Source organism: Acipenser ruthenus, chromosome 4 (genome assembly GCF_902713425.1).
Source record: "Acipenser ruthenus chromosome 4, fAciRut3.2 maternal haplotype, whole genome shotgun sequence".
NCBI classification, from domain to species: domain Eukaryota; kingdom Metazoa; phylum Chordata; class Actinopteri; order Acipenseriformes; family Acipenseridae; genus Acipenser; species Acipenser ruthenus.
The window spans coordinates 13,233,817-13,246,591 of NC_081192.1; the positions used below are offsets into that span (position 1 = coordinate 13,233,817).

Below are 12,775 nucleotides of genomic sequence, written 5' to 3' on the forward strand. Positions count from 1 at the left end.
TGTAGATATTTTGGATTGAAGACATATTATAAATAGCACAGCGATTAAAAACTACTCTGCCATAAAAGAGGTAAACACATCCCATATGTGGCAATAGAGAAACATGTACATTGGAGTATTGTATGTGACAGTAAGAACATTCTATCACCAGTTGGAGCCATACAATATACAAGGCTAATGGGGTTCTGTGACAGAGACAGAATGATTCTTGGTGATCAATCTTCCTCCCGACCTGTGAGGGCATTGTGTAAAGGGAACAGACTGGATGGCCAAACAATTCATTCCCAGGGTTAGGCGGAAGTCGGGCCATCTAGAAGGGGGGGGGAGCTCCGGTACGTTAAATCATCAACTCGGAAGGGAAACGTTGTGGCAGCCGTTGATTGGAGGAGTGGTTGCAATCGTTAACCAAGGGGTCATGATTGATGGTATATAAGGGGACGTAGCGAGGTGATCTGTTCCTTTGTTATGGTTAACGCTAAACTGAACGGACACCCGTATTGTAATCGTGAGTGTTTTGTTTGTTTTGTCGTGTCTAAAAACTGTTTGTTGCTATTAGACGGCTAACACGATCCGGAGCTGTCGCTAAAAGCCAGCACCAAACCCGGACAATACTGCACTTGTGTCATCAGACATTGGATTACAAAAATAAACCTCCATTTTATCAATACTTTGTTGTCTGTCATTGTCTTGAGCACTGCATCACTCCTGCACCTGCACACTGCAAACCACTTTGCCACACGTGGTGTCAGAAAACGGGATGGATCACGCTTCACAGTCAGGGCTCTTGGAGGCACTGGATGGCAGAAGGGAGATTGAGGAGAGACAGAGAGAGGAAAGGCACACGGCACTGATCGAGAGGGTCGGCGATACTGCCCCATTTACCAGCTGGACCCGTGATGACGGCCCCAAGGGCAAGGGCGCAGAAAATGACGCCGGAGGATGACCTGGAAGCTTACCTGGTCGCTTTTGAGTGGCTGGCTACCACCGCGTCATGGCCAAAGGAGTTCTGGGCGAGCCAGCTGGGACCCTGCCTGATCGGGGAGGCTCAGGACATCTGAACATCACGGGGGGAAACACACCGGGTATGGTTCCGGGAGTACCAGAGATCCCCGGATACACACCCCAGGGTGGTCGCGCAGAAGTTGTGTGACCACATGGTGCACTGGCTAAACTCCGCCCAGAAGACGACCTTACAGATGGGTGAGGTGATAGTTGTGGAGCAGTTCTACCATGTGGTCGGCACCGAAACACAAGCGTGGATACGGCGCCACAACCCTGACACCCTGGAAGATGCTGTGAAACTGGCCGAGGATTTCGAAGACTCCCTGGTCTCCACTAACACTGGCCTATTCACCGCTCCAGTTCAACAGAGCAGCTGAGCACCACCTCCTCTTTCCACTCCACCCACAACACCGGGACCGAGACCTCCTAGCCCGCTCACCCAAATGGGCAACCTTGCCCTTGGCACAGGACAGCCTGTAATACAATTGATGGTTCCCCCGTCTTGTCGACTTGAGGTCATGAGGCTGGTGCATGATAGGAACGGATATTGGCTCAAATTTATTGGGTAGGGCTTCATAAAGAAGTGTCGAAATATGTAGCCACATGCCCAGACTGCCAGAGAGTAGCGCCAGGTTGAGTGTACCCCGCCCCTTTGGTCCCACTGCCAATTATTTCCACTCCATTTGAACACATTCCAATGGACATAGTGGGCCCTTTGCTACCTTCTGATTCTGGGTATACGCATATATTAGTGGTGGTAGATTATGCAACTCGATACCCGGAAGCAGCTCCATTGAGGTCCACTAGTGCAGCTGAAATAGTATATCAAAATAAGGAGGTATGACACAGGCCCGGCTTTTGGGATGGAACCGCATAACAGTCTTGCGTTTTGATTGGTCCATGTCTGTCACATGAATATGTCGTCACACGAGTGGAAAAGCTTCTGTGGTGGTGTACTTTTTTCTTTCAAGTAGCATATATCTGTTATCGTTTTTGTGATATATTTTAATATAAAATGTATACACTATTGCAGTTTTGTTAGAGGATACATTAGTTTATCTCTTATGTAATCATAGTTTTACATATAGACTGCCCCTGTTTTTATTTACGTCGCAAATTCTGGGCCGCTTTGCATTTTCGAATTCAGCCCAGTTTTGGGGAATCAGCTGACAGCCGAGTTTCTAAGTAATCCATGCAGTTTACCATAAACTGGATCGTGAATTCATTTGAGAGTAACCCTTAGTACATTATTATTATTATTATTATTATTTATTTCTTAGCAGACGCCCTTATCCAGGGCGACTTACAATTGTTACAAGATATCACATTATTTTTACATACAATTACATTATTTTTTTATACATTATTTTTACATACAATTACCCATTTATACAGTTGGGTTTTTACTGGAGCAATCTAGGTAAAGTACCTTGCTCAAGGGTACAGCAGCAGTGTCCCCTAACTGGGATTGAACCCACGACCCTCCGGTCAAGAGTCCAGAGCCCTAACCACTACTCCACACTGCTGACAGTGAAAATAAATAGTACATGAATCAAAGTTAATGTATTTTTTACTCTCCCCAGAAATCTTTTTTTTTTTTATGAAAAAACAGAAATAAAATGTAAATGTTAAAACAAAAACGTATTTCTTATTACATGAGGAAACTACATTGCACTGAAATAGATACAAGCTATGAATTCAAGCAGTCGTTTTCCTTTATTAAAGACTAATATTAAAAGGGAAGGAACATGGTATTCCGAAAAAAGGACATCTCATTTTCTTATGTAACAGCCATCAATATATTGTAGTGTTTTAGGTTCTTTTTGGACAGAAATGAGACTGCAACTGTGAGTAGATGAAGGCCGTTTATTTTGACAATAATTAAATAATCACAAAATAAAATCATAAAGTGAGGGCAAGGAGACTGGGAGTCGACAGTGAAAATAAATGATTGTAGTAATTTTTCTTTTACCCTACCCTTCCCAGTCTTTTCCCCGCCCCTCTTTTGCGCAAAACCTGCACTCCAATTCCCCTCCACACACGTGTACCACCATGCAACCCCAGCACGCACACACTACCATGCAACCCCTGCACGCATACACCCACCATGCAACCCCTGCACGCACACACCACCATAAGACCCCTGAACACACACACCACCATGCAACCCCTACATGTATACACCCACCATGTGACCCCTGCACGCATACACCACCATGCAACCCCTGCACGCACACACCACCATGCAACCCCTACATGCACACACCACCATGCAACCCCTACATGCACACACCAATGTGCAACCCCTGCATGCACACCACCATGCAACCCCTGCACGCACACACCACCATGCAACCCCTACATGCACACACCACCATGCAACCCCTACATGCACACAAATATGCAACCCCTACATGCACACACCACCATGCAACCCCTACATGCACACACCAGCATGCAACCCCTACATGCACACACCAATGTGCAACCCCTGCATGCACACCACCATGCAACCCCTGCACGCACACACCACCATGCAACCCCTACATGCACACACCACTGTGCAACCCCTACATGCACACACCAATGTGCAACCCCTGCATGCACACCACCATGCAACCCCTGCATGCACACCACCATGCAACCCCTACATGCACACACCACCATGCAACCCCTACATGCACACAAATATGCAACCCCTACATGCACACACCACCATGCAACCCCTACATGCACACACCAGCATGCAACCCCTACATGCACACACCAATGTGCAACCCCTGCATGCACACCACCATGCAACCCCTGCACGCACACACCACCATGCAACCCCTACATGCACACACCACTGTGCAACCCCTACATGCACACACCAATGTGCAACCCCTGCATGCACACCACCATGCAACCCCTGCATGCACACCACCATGCAACCCCTACATGCACACACCACCATGCAACCCCTGCACGCACACACCACCATGCAACCCCTACATGCACTCACCATCATGCAATCCCTGCACGCACACCACCATGCAACCCCTGCACGCACACACCACCATGCAACCCCTACATGCACACACCACCATGCAATCCCTGCACGCAGACACCACCATGCAACCCCTGCACGCACACACCACCATGCAACCCCTGCACGCATACACCCACCGTAGCAATTCTTTGCAAAATATATTTTCGGGTATTCAGCCCCATTCATGTCTATGGCAGTGTTAAAAAACACATTTTCAGTCATATCTCTCAAACCAGAGCACCTACAACCACCGTTCAAAGGGTTCTAGACCAGCCTGAATGTAATATGCCCAGTTTCGTAGCAATTCTGTGCAAAAAATATTTTCAGGGCGTTCAGGGTGTTCAGCCTCATTCATGTCTATGGCAGGGTTGAAAAACACATTTCAGGCATATCTCTTGAACCCGAGCATGCAGAACCACCATTCGAAGCGATATAGACTCAGGGGAGCACCCCAAACCACCCCCTAAAACGGAGTGGTGGTTCACCCAAAAACTCATGTCATGACGAAAAAATTCACTGCCAAGCCGTCCTGGCATGTGAACCATGAAAATGGTGACTCCTTGTGTGGGGGCCCATGGGGCCCATGTCTGGGGGCCCTCTTTCACAGGGAGCCATCCGTTTTCAAATGCTACATTTTCAACAAATTTACACATTTTCAGCATGATGGCATGTCAAGGTTGTATTTCCAATAGCTTTTGAGCTCCAGGTTGGCAAAAAAAGTCTAAACTGGTGTCCTTTCTAGCTGGGGACACGTCGCTTGGAGGGATTGACAGGGGCCCCGAGGTAGACCTCCGTACCGATTTTCAAGTCTCGGGGAACCCCGGAACCCGAGATATAGCACCCTGAAAAATGTCTATGGGAAATCCCATTATAAAACCCCTTTGGGGCAACGCCAACCATCTGGCGGTGGGGTGGCGTATGAACCCGTGGCCGATGTCTTTCTTTAACTAAGACTCTTGTGCACACAAAGAGTGCCCTTCTGAGTTTGTTGGCCCAGGGGTCGTGGAGATACGGGTACGATAAGAGACCACCCCCTTCCCTATGGCAAATCCCATTATAAAAACACCATCAGGGTAAGGCTCGGCCAATGGCAGTCGTTGGTCATATGAATTCGAAGGAACCCATTTTCTTTAGCTAAGACTGTTGTGCATCTAAAGAGAGTACTAGCGAGTTTGTTGGCCCAGGATTTTTGGACTCATGGGGTACGACAGGAGGACCCCTTCCCCCCCGCCCGCGATTTCCTATAGCAAAATACATACAAAAAATGTCTGTTATATATAAGACCTGAAATGTGCACATTTTGTAGTGTATTTATGCAACAGAAGCACCAATTTTAATTTTTGTGATCACAGTATCAGCTTGAGTGTATCGGAGCATAGTTTTGCACCAAAAGCGAGCAGAGGCAAAAAAAAACGCACTATATACCCTATTCTTTAAAATATCACTTTGCAGTGCAAATTTGAGGAACGCAACCACTTAGCAACTTGCAAATTGGTACTGCAATTTAAAGGCCTGTAGTGTCAGACTGGTAGTCCCTAACTGATTCAAATGTTTCCTGCAAAGACTGATTTATAAGAAAAAAGAGAGATTGACAAACAGCATTTTGCTTTATATGCAGAAACAGGCAACTACAAGAGGGTGTCAAACAAGCTGTGAATGTCCTAGGAGGCTACAGAGTACCTCTGGGTATGAATCCAGATGCTCGCAGTACCTGTTTTTAGATGTCCGAAACCACTGTATCGCTGTATAACTGTATACCCTATAAATATCACTTTTTATTGTGTATTTGAGGAACACAGCCAATTACAAACTACATTTGAATTGCTGTGCTATCAGAATATCAGTGTATAACTTTGCTGGGTATTGCAGTGTATGCTGGGTATCAAAAGGCTTTCACTTTTACAAAAGGCTGTCAAAAATTAAAAAAGGCCGTCAAAGTTACTAAAAATAGGTGTGCTCCTAACCCAATACTTGTCTTTTTAATTCTGTGCATCCAAATACTTGCAGTTAAAAGTTTTAAGAATTAAGCCTACTGTTTGTTGTTCTGTCCTATCAGAAATAGATAAGGGAAATGTTGACTAATACAATACAATAGGATTTATTTGAAGTTGTTGAAGGGCACTGGTCTCTTAAACCCAGAAGTTCTGATAAACCCCTACGCCTCACTATATATTCATGGACATTAGATAAGCAAATGAGATGACCTTTTTTTTTTTCTTTTTTTTTTTTGGTATACCATGTTCCTAAATGTTTTCTGGGGAGAGTAAAATACATTAACTTTGATTCATGTACTAAGGGTTACTCTTAAATGAATTAACGGTCCAGTTTATGGTAAACTGTGCATGCATGACTTAGAAACCCGGCTGTGAGCTAAGCAGAATACCTCAAAAACTGGCCTGAATTTGAAAATGCAGAATTCGGGACGTCATCTAAAAACCAGAGCAGCCCAGAAATTGGGATGTTATCAGAGCGGCCCAGAATTTGGGAGGTTATCTAAAAACCAAAGCGGCCCAGAATTTGGGACGTTATCTGCAAACCAAATCGACCCAGAATTTGGGACGTTATCTAAAAACCAAAGCGGCCCAGAATTTGGGATGTTATCTGCAAACCAAATCGGCCCAGATTTTGGGACATTATCTGAAAAGCAAAGCGGCCCAGAATTTGCGACGTAAATGAAAACAGGGGCAGTCTATATGTAAAACTGTGATTACGATAAACTAATGTATCCTCTAACAAAACTGCAATAGTGTATACATTTTATATTAAAATATATCGCAAAAACGATTATAGATATATGCTACTTGAAAGAAAAAAGTACACCACCACAGAAAGCCAATTCTTACATTCGTGCATAACATGATAATTCATATAAAGTAATCACCCATGGTTTGTTATATCAGTACAGCGTAATACCACATTATATTTTAATGGTAAGGTTGTGGAAAGCAGATCTCTTTCTCTCTCTCTGATTACAATGTTAAAAATGCCTGCAAGCTGTTCCACTCGTGTGACGACATATTCATGTAACCGACATGGACCAATCAAAACGCGAGACTGTTATGCGGTTCCATCCCAAAAACCGGGCCTGTGTCATATCTCAAAATAAGGTATACTTGTAATAATGTATCACTAGTAATAATGTTTTGATCTTGTTTATGTTGTTAAAGTTGGACAGGGGATTATTCCTGGCTGTATAGAAGTGAACAAACAAGCAACTAAATTAACATTTAAAGAAACTGTAGTCTGAAGGAGTCCTATTAATAGAACAGGTATTTTAAAAAGTTACTTCCTGGTATTATCACTATGCTGCTAGTCAACATTCTTGGTCATTTCCATAAATATAGTAAACTGTAATTGTATCTGTTGCCTCTGCGATACAATGATAAGGCTGGAACTCTGTGGAAGCTACAGCTGTGCCACTTCTCAGTCAGCCCTTCAGCAGGAGCATAGATCACCAGAGATCTGCCCAGGTAACCAGAATAAGTTTTTCTATAGTATTTCTAGTGCTGACACAATACGTACGCAGAATATCTATAGCTAGTATTTAGATGGGTTGATTGTACAATGTAATTTGCACTTATCCAAGTAAAATGTTTAATTATATTTCATTATGGCAATATGAACATGTTGTGTAATTAAAGGAGCATTGTTTACATCACTTTTGAACAGTTTTAAATGGTGATGTTAACTGTTGTGTCTAGGATTGTTGCCCTTCTATAGTGGTTTGTAGATTATTGTTTAATGTGGACTGTATGTGTTGAGTTTTGTCCCAGTACTTGTTGGTACATGTAGGTAGTGTATATGGTTAAAGTGTATATGCTCTGTTGGGTCCCCCTGATACTCTTGTTCTGTGTTCTGGTGTGGCATATTTAATTTTACTCAAGTGGCTTGCTGCCCAAACATTGTTTATTAGTATTACTACTTACAAACGATCACAGTGTCATCAGGATCTCTAATTAATTCATTTGAAGGTGTTGCTTGAATATATTGCCAACTTACAGCAGGCCACAAGATGAAAACTTACTTTTGTATTTTAAGTATGGTTAGTTTGTTCATATATTATTATAATAATATGCTCTATGTGTTTGCGAGTGAAAAAGAACACAATGCACAACAGATCATGAGTCTTACCTCCAGGTGGTTGCTTTGCAAGTGAAATTGCAGAACTGAAAGCACAGGTTAAACTCCTGAATTTGAAAGGGAAATTATGACATCCCTTTCAAAAGAAAGTTATACAAACCAGGCATCATACCACTTGAACAGTTACAGCACACTGGATTATGTAAGACACCCTTATCCAGGGCGACTTACAATTGTTACAAGATATCACATTATTTTTACATACAGTTTCCCATTTATACAGTTGGGTTTTTATTGGAGCAATCTAGATAAAGTACCTTTGCTGAAGGGTACAGCAGGAGTGTCCGCCACCTGGGATTGAACCCACGACCCTCCGCTCAAGACTCCAGAGCCTTAACCACTACTCCACACTGCTGCTTCTTAAATTGCCAAACTTGAAATATTATCATTTTGCCTTCTCTTTAACTCAAATAGCTGCTTTAAGAATGACAGGGAATGCAAGACGAAATTGGGTAAATATTGAAGCGAAGATGCAAATACCCTTTTCCCCCCAATTGATTACTTGGAACAGGAACAGCCTGAGCAAATGCGTTGTAATCCTGATGTAGCTCATACTGTTGAGTCTGGGCACAGACACATGTATTGTTCAGAGAGTCCATTGGAATGCATCAAGACAGCCCTATATGGAAAAATCATAAATTAAGATAGGAGGTAAAAGTGTGAATTGGGGAAGTTGGCAAAAAAGGGGTATGCATTATATTAAAGACTACAGAAGGAAATTGACACATTTGAATGAATACAAAATAAGTACAATAAGTACAACATTCCTAGGACTGGCTTCTGGAGGTACCTGCAGCTACGTCACAACCTAAGGGGTTTGTTAGGGAGCGGTCTGAAAATGTAGTTCAAGTTTTTTAAATCAGTGGATGCATAAGTCCCACCAAGCTTCTGGTATATATATATATATATATATATATATATATATATATATATAAAAAATAGCTTGGAAGCAGTATCTGGGTATTACGCTGAGTCAGGAGGACTCGGGAAATCTCCTTGCTACTATGAATAGGCCCATGAAAAAAGCACTTCTTAAATTTAATAATTTTTAAAATACTACATGATTTTTTTAAAGAAAGGAAATGTCATGAGCATTTATTTATCTCCTTTCATGAAGCAGACTGTATTGTCACTACTTACTGTTTGAGGTAATCAGGTACACTAATCTCAAGCGTCCTCACCAGGACGAATTACTGGTTAAGAACGTTAACGTATTAGGAGAAATGGCTGTTTGTCTCAATGAGTGACATAGTGACACAAATCTGTTAAGGTGTAGGTTTCATTGTGGGACACCTCAGTTGTGTCCTGGAATGACCAGTTTGAAATTTGCATCGCTGATGCAATTCACATACTTATTTAAGAGGGCAACATGTTAACTGGAGAGCTCTGTTCGTACTCTCAGTACAATTGTCTATTTTCACCTGTTCACCAGGAGGCAAGGTAGAGCCTAGTTATATTCTCCTGGAAAGATGGGGTTCCTGACCAATAGGGGTCGACATGCCACGGTCCGTGTTGGGGAGTTACACTTTACATGTAATGCATTACTGTAATCAGATTACATTTAGTAACTTGAAACTGTAATGGCTCCTTTTTCAGACAGGTAACAATGTTTCATTACATTTTAAAAAAATCACTACGGCTAACACTTAACAAGGAAATCAGAAAGCGGTTTGACAGTGCAAGTCAAACCTTACAGTACATGTTACATGAACCCGCTTTTTGTATCATCGTGCTAGAAAATGGCATCAGAGGAGGGAACGAGTGGGTTCGAAAGCTGGATCTGTAAAGCATATTTCCAGCTGCAAGTTATGATTCCGTTTTTATTCAATGACACATTTAAGGGTAATGGTCAAATACGGAGCCCTGTTCTGTGTGTGCCGTATCCCATTTGAACATGTTTCTGATTGGTTTACAATAGCTGTCATTCATATGGGGGTGGGGGGTGGGAGGGGGGGAGAATGTATTTACAAATGCTGACTCCTTAAACTATTAGAGAAAAGTTGCACTAACCTAGTCAGTATCTTACTCATAAAGAGGGGAACCTTGTTTCTTCCACTAGTTCTTCAAAAACAAGAACCTAGTTACAAATAATTTTACAAATAACTTTACATAATATATTACATAATTACAAAAAAGTCCCTTTCTGATTAAAATGGTGGTTTCTTGATGTCTTCTTTGCCATGAGATTTAACTAGTGCAAGCGGCATGAACCCTGCTTATTAAGATACTAATCTTCTGGTGCTTTTCTGGGATGTGGCTGCAACAATGCCATAATAGCAGTATAGAATATGCAACATTGTAACTACTGTCCATATGTATTATTAACACCTGAAGCTTAATGTGTCCTGGATTATGTTTTTAATTGTGAATATAAACATAAACAACAGTAGCTAGCCATGTTTTACTACAGTATAATGATAATGTGTACCACATTTGGGCAAGTGATGTACCACTAAGCTACAGTATAGTTGCAATTTAAAAATGTATCAGACGGGAATTAATTCTTATTGTATCATAGTCTGTGACAAGCTCAGATAGTTTTGTGGACTACCCAAAATGAAAGACAAAAAAAAATGAATCACATAATATTGTGACAATGTTTCAGTCCTGTAGGTGTCTCAGTGCATTCTAAAACAGTTATTCTTTTTTGTTAATTGTTTATGAGACTTGTGGTTAGCACACCAGGAACTGTTCTGGTACAGTTCGGAGAAACTAATGAGAATTATATGACTTGATACTGTATTATGAAAATTATTTTTGGAAAAATTAGGGGAAATGTAGCGTAGCAAAAAAAAATAATAATAATGTAGACCTAATTCCTATAAGGTTGTTTTATGGGAAGTTGCTATCAAAGTGTGAGAGAATATGGTTTTGGAAATCAGTCCTTTTAAAATCCCCCTCATCATTTTTTTTTTTTTTTACAGTAGTGGTCCCCTGTGCTACTGGTAGGTATCTGTTTTGATTCTCACTGTGGGTTTACACCTCTAGAACAGCAATAGTGGGTGTCAGTGTGTTTGCTGCTGGGTTTGACAGCTGGCTGTTGTTGTTTGACTGTACCCATGGTTTGGTATTTTCCCTCTCTTCCTCTGTGTAATGGATATCTTATCATGGTTTTTGGGTTTCCACTCTGTGATCTAGTTCTTTCCACTTCACGTTGTCAGGTTTACAGTAATGTCCATCAGCACTCACCAACAGACTAAAAATAGAACTGTTAGTGTTGTTTTGAAACGCTGTCTTTAAAACTGCTTACAACGTTAGCTGTATCAGTTCTGTATCAAAATCTGTGTGGGTTTGCAGATACCTGTTCTAGTTGTCTATTGTTAAACTCGGACTGAATGCTGTTTTTTTTGTGGATGATGCATGAGATCAGAAATGTTTCAGATCCCTTCAACAATGCTTTGAACTGGCCACATGGAAGTGTGCAAAAACCGTCAATGTACTATGTGTGATAATCATGGTGACTGTTGTAATTTTTGTTCCTTAAGTGATCAGTGTTTCATGCCTGGTAAAGCTATATAACCATGAAACAGTTTTCCAAAGTAATAAAATTGAATATACAGTATAGTACATCCTATCAATTACTGCACATGTATGCCACAACATAAATAAACTTCATTCATGACATCTACCATACTATGCTGAAAGCCGAATTAATGTTTGCATTTTAATACTCAATTGTTTTAAATGTTGAAAAATGTGTGTAATTAGTACCATATAACAATAAATCTCTGAAGAGTATGATAAACACATAACCCTTTCAAATGACCTTCTCGACAAAGAAGGGATTCTCTGTCTGTATATCTGTCCATCTATATGTTATTACATTTATGCATGTTTTTGACAATTGGTATTCTGTACCATACTGTTGATGTATGTCATAGTCATCAACCTTTTCATCATACTGATAGGTCTAATTTTGAATATTATAGTTGTGGCAAGGGGCAGGGAGTGGTGAGGGTATGGATTAGATTAAATACTGGCATTGGTTGGATTAAGTGATGAGGATTATTATTAAATGAACCATTTGGCTGTATTATTTTCAATCATGTACTGCCGCAGCAGTGAAACACTCATCCAGACTGAATCAGAAGCTACTCTCAGACTGATTATAGCAGAACTATTGTTTTAAAATAAAGAGATAAGAAATTTAAAAGCCCATCACAAACAGGAAAACACGCTGTACATATCAATCCTGTAAAGAGGAGCGTTTTCAAATAGCTGCTCTGTATTGTGTGCTTGTTCCTAGGAATCGGAAGCTCAGTTTTCCTTTGTGCAGTGAGGGGAGAAATAGCCAAGGGCAGAATATAGGACTTATCCTATCACAAGTTCAGTGTGATCTGTGAAGACGGATTTAGGATTTTCTTTGAACTGTTATATAGAGCTAATGTCTTGGTCATGCAGGATAACGATTGCGGGGAAAGCTTTAATTGACCCTAAATAAAGCTATTTTTGAGTTGAACTGGAAAGCAACATTTCAGTCAGCTGAGGTAAGTTTGTTTCTTACATTGTGTTTTTGTTTGTTTGTTTGTTTAAGTTTGGTAACCACAATAGATTTGTTGAAATCACCATCTTATTAACAAAGTTTCTAAAATCTTAAATTGC

The 12,775-nt window shown here is 41.2% G+C and overlaps 1 protein-coding gene across 6 annotated transcripts in view; it reads left to right on the forward strand.

Moving 5' to 3' along the window:
- LOC117400624 (rho GTPase-activating protein 28-like) overlaps positions 1-12,775 on the forward strand; it is an 89,903-nt gene that overhangs the window by 37,908 nt on the left and 39,220 nt on the right. Inside the window, exons 1-2 of one of the 6 annotated variants that reach the window (XM_059022027.1) lie at positions 7,395-7,503; positions 11,098-11,118. The exons of 2 other annotated variants lie outside the window; for them this stretch is intronic. Coding sequence is in view for 1 of the 4 variants with exons in the window: in XM_059022024.1 (XP_058878007.1) it covers positions 11,098-11,118 (21 nt within the window). In the remaining 3 variants the exon portion in view is untranslated. Of the gene's footprint in view, positions 1-7,387; positions 7,504-11,097; positions 11,119-12,196; positions 12,661-12,775 lie in introns of those variants that run through there. 3 more of the 6 variants (XM_059022024.1, XM_034000829.3, XM_059022026.1) reach the window with 3 other exon arrangements.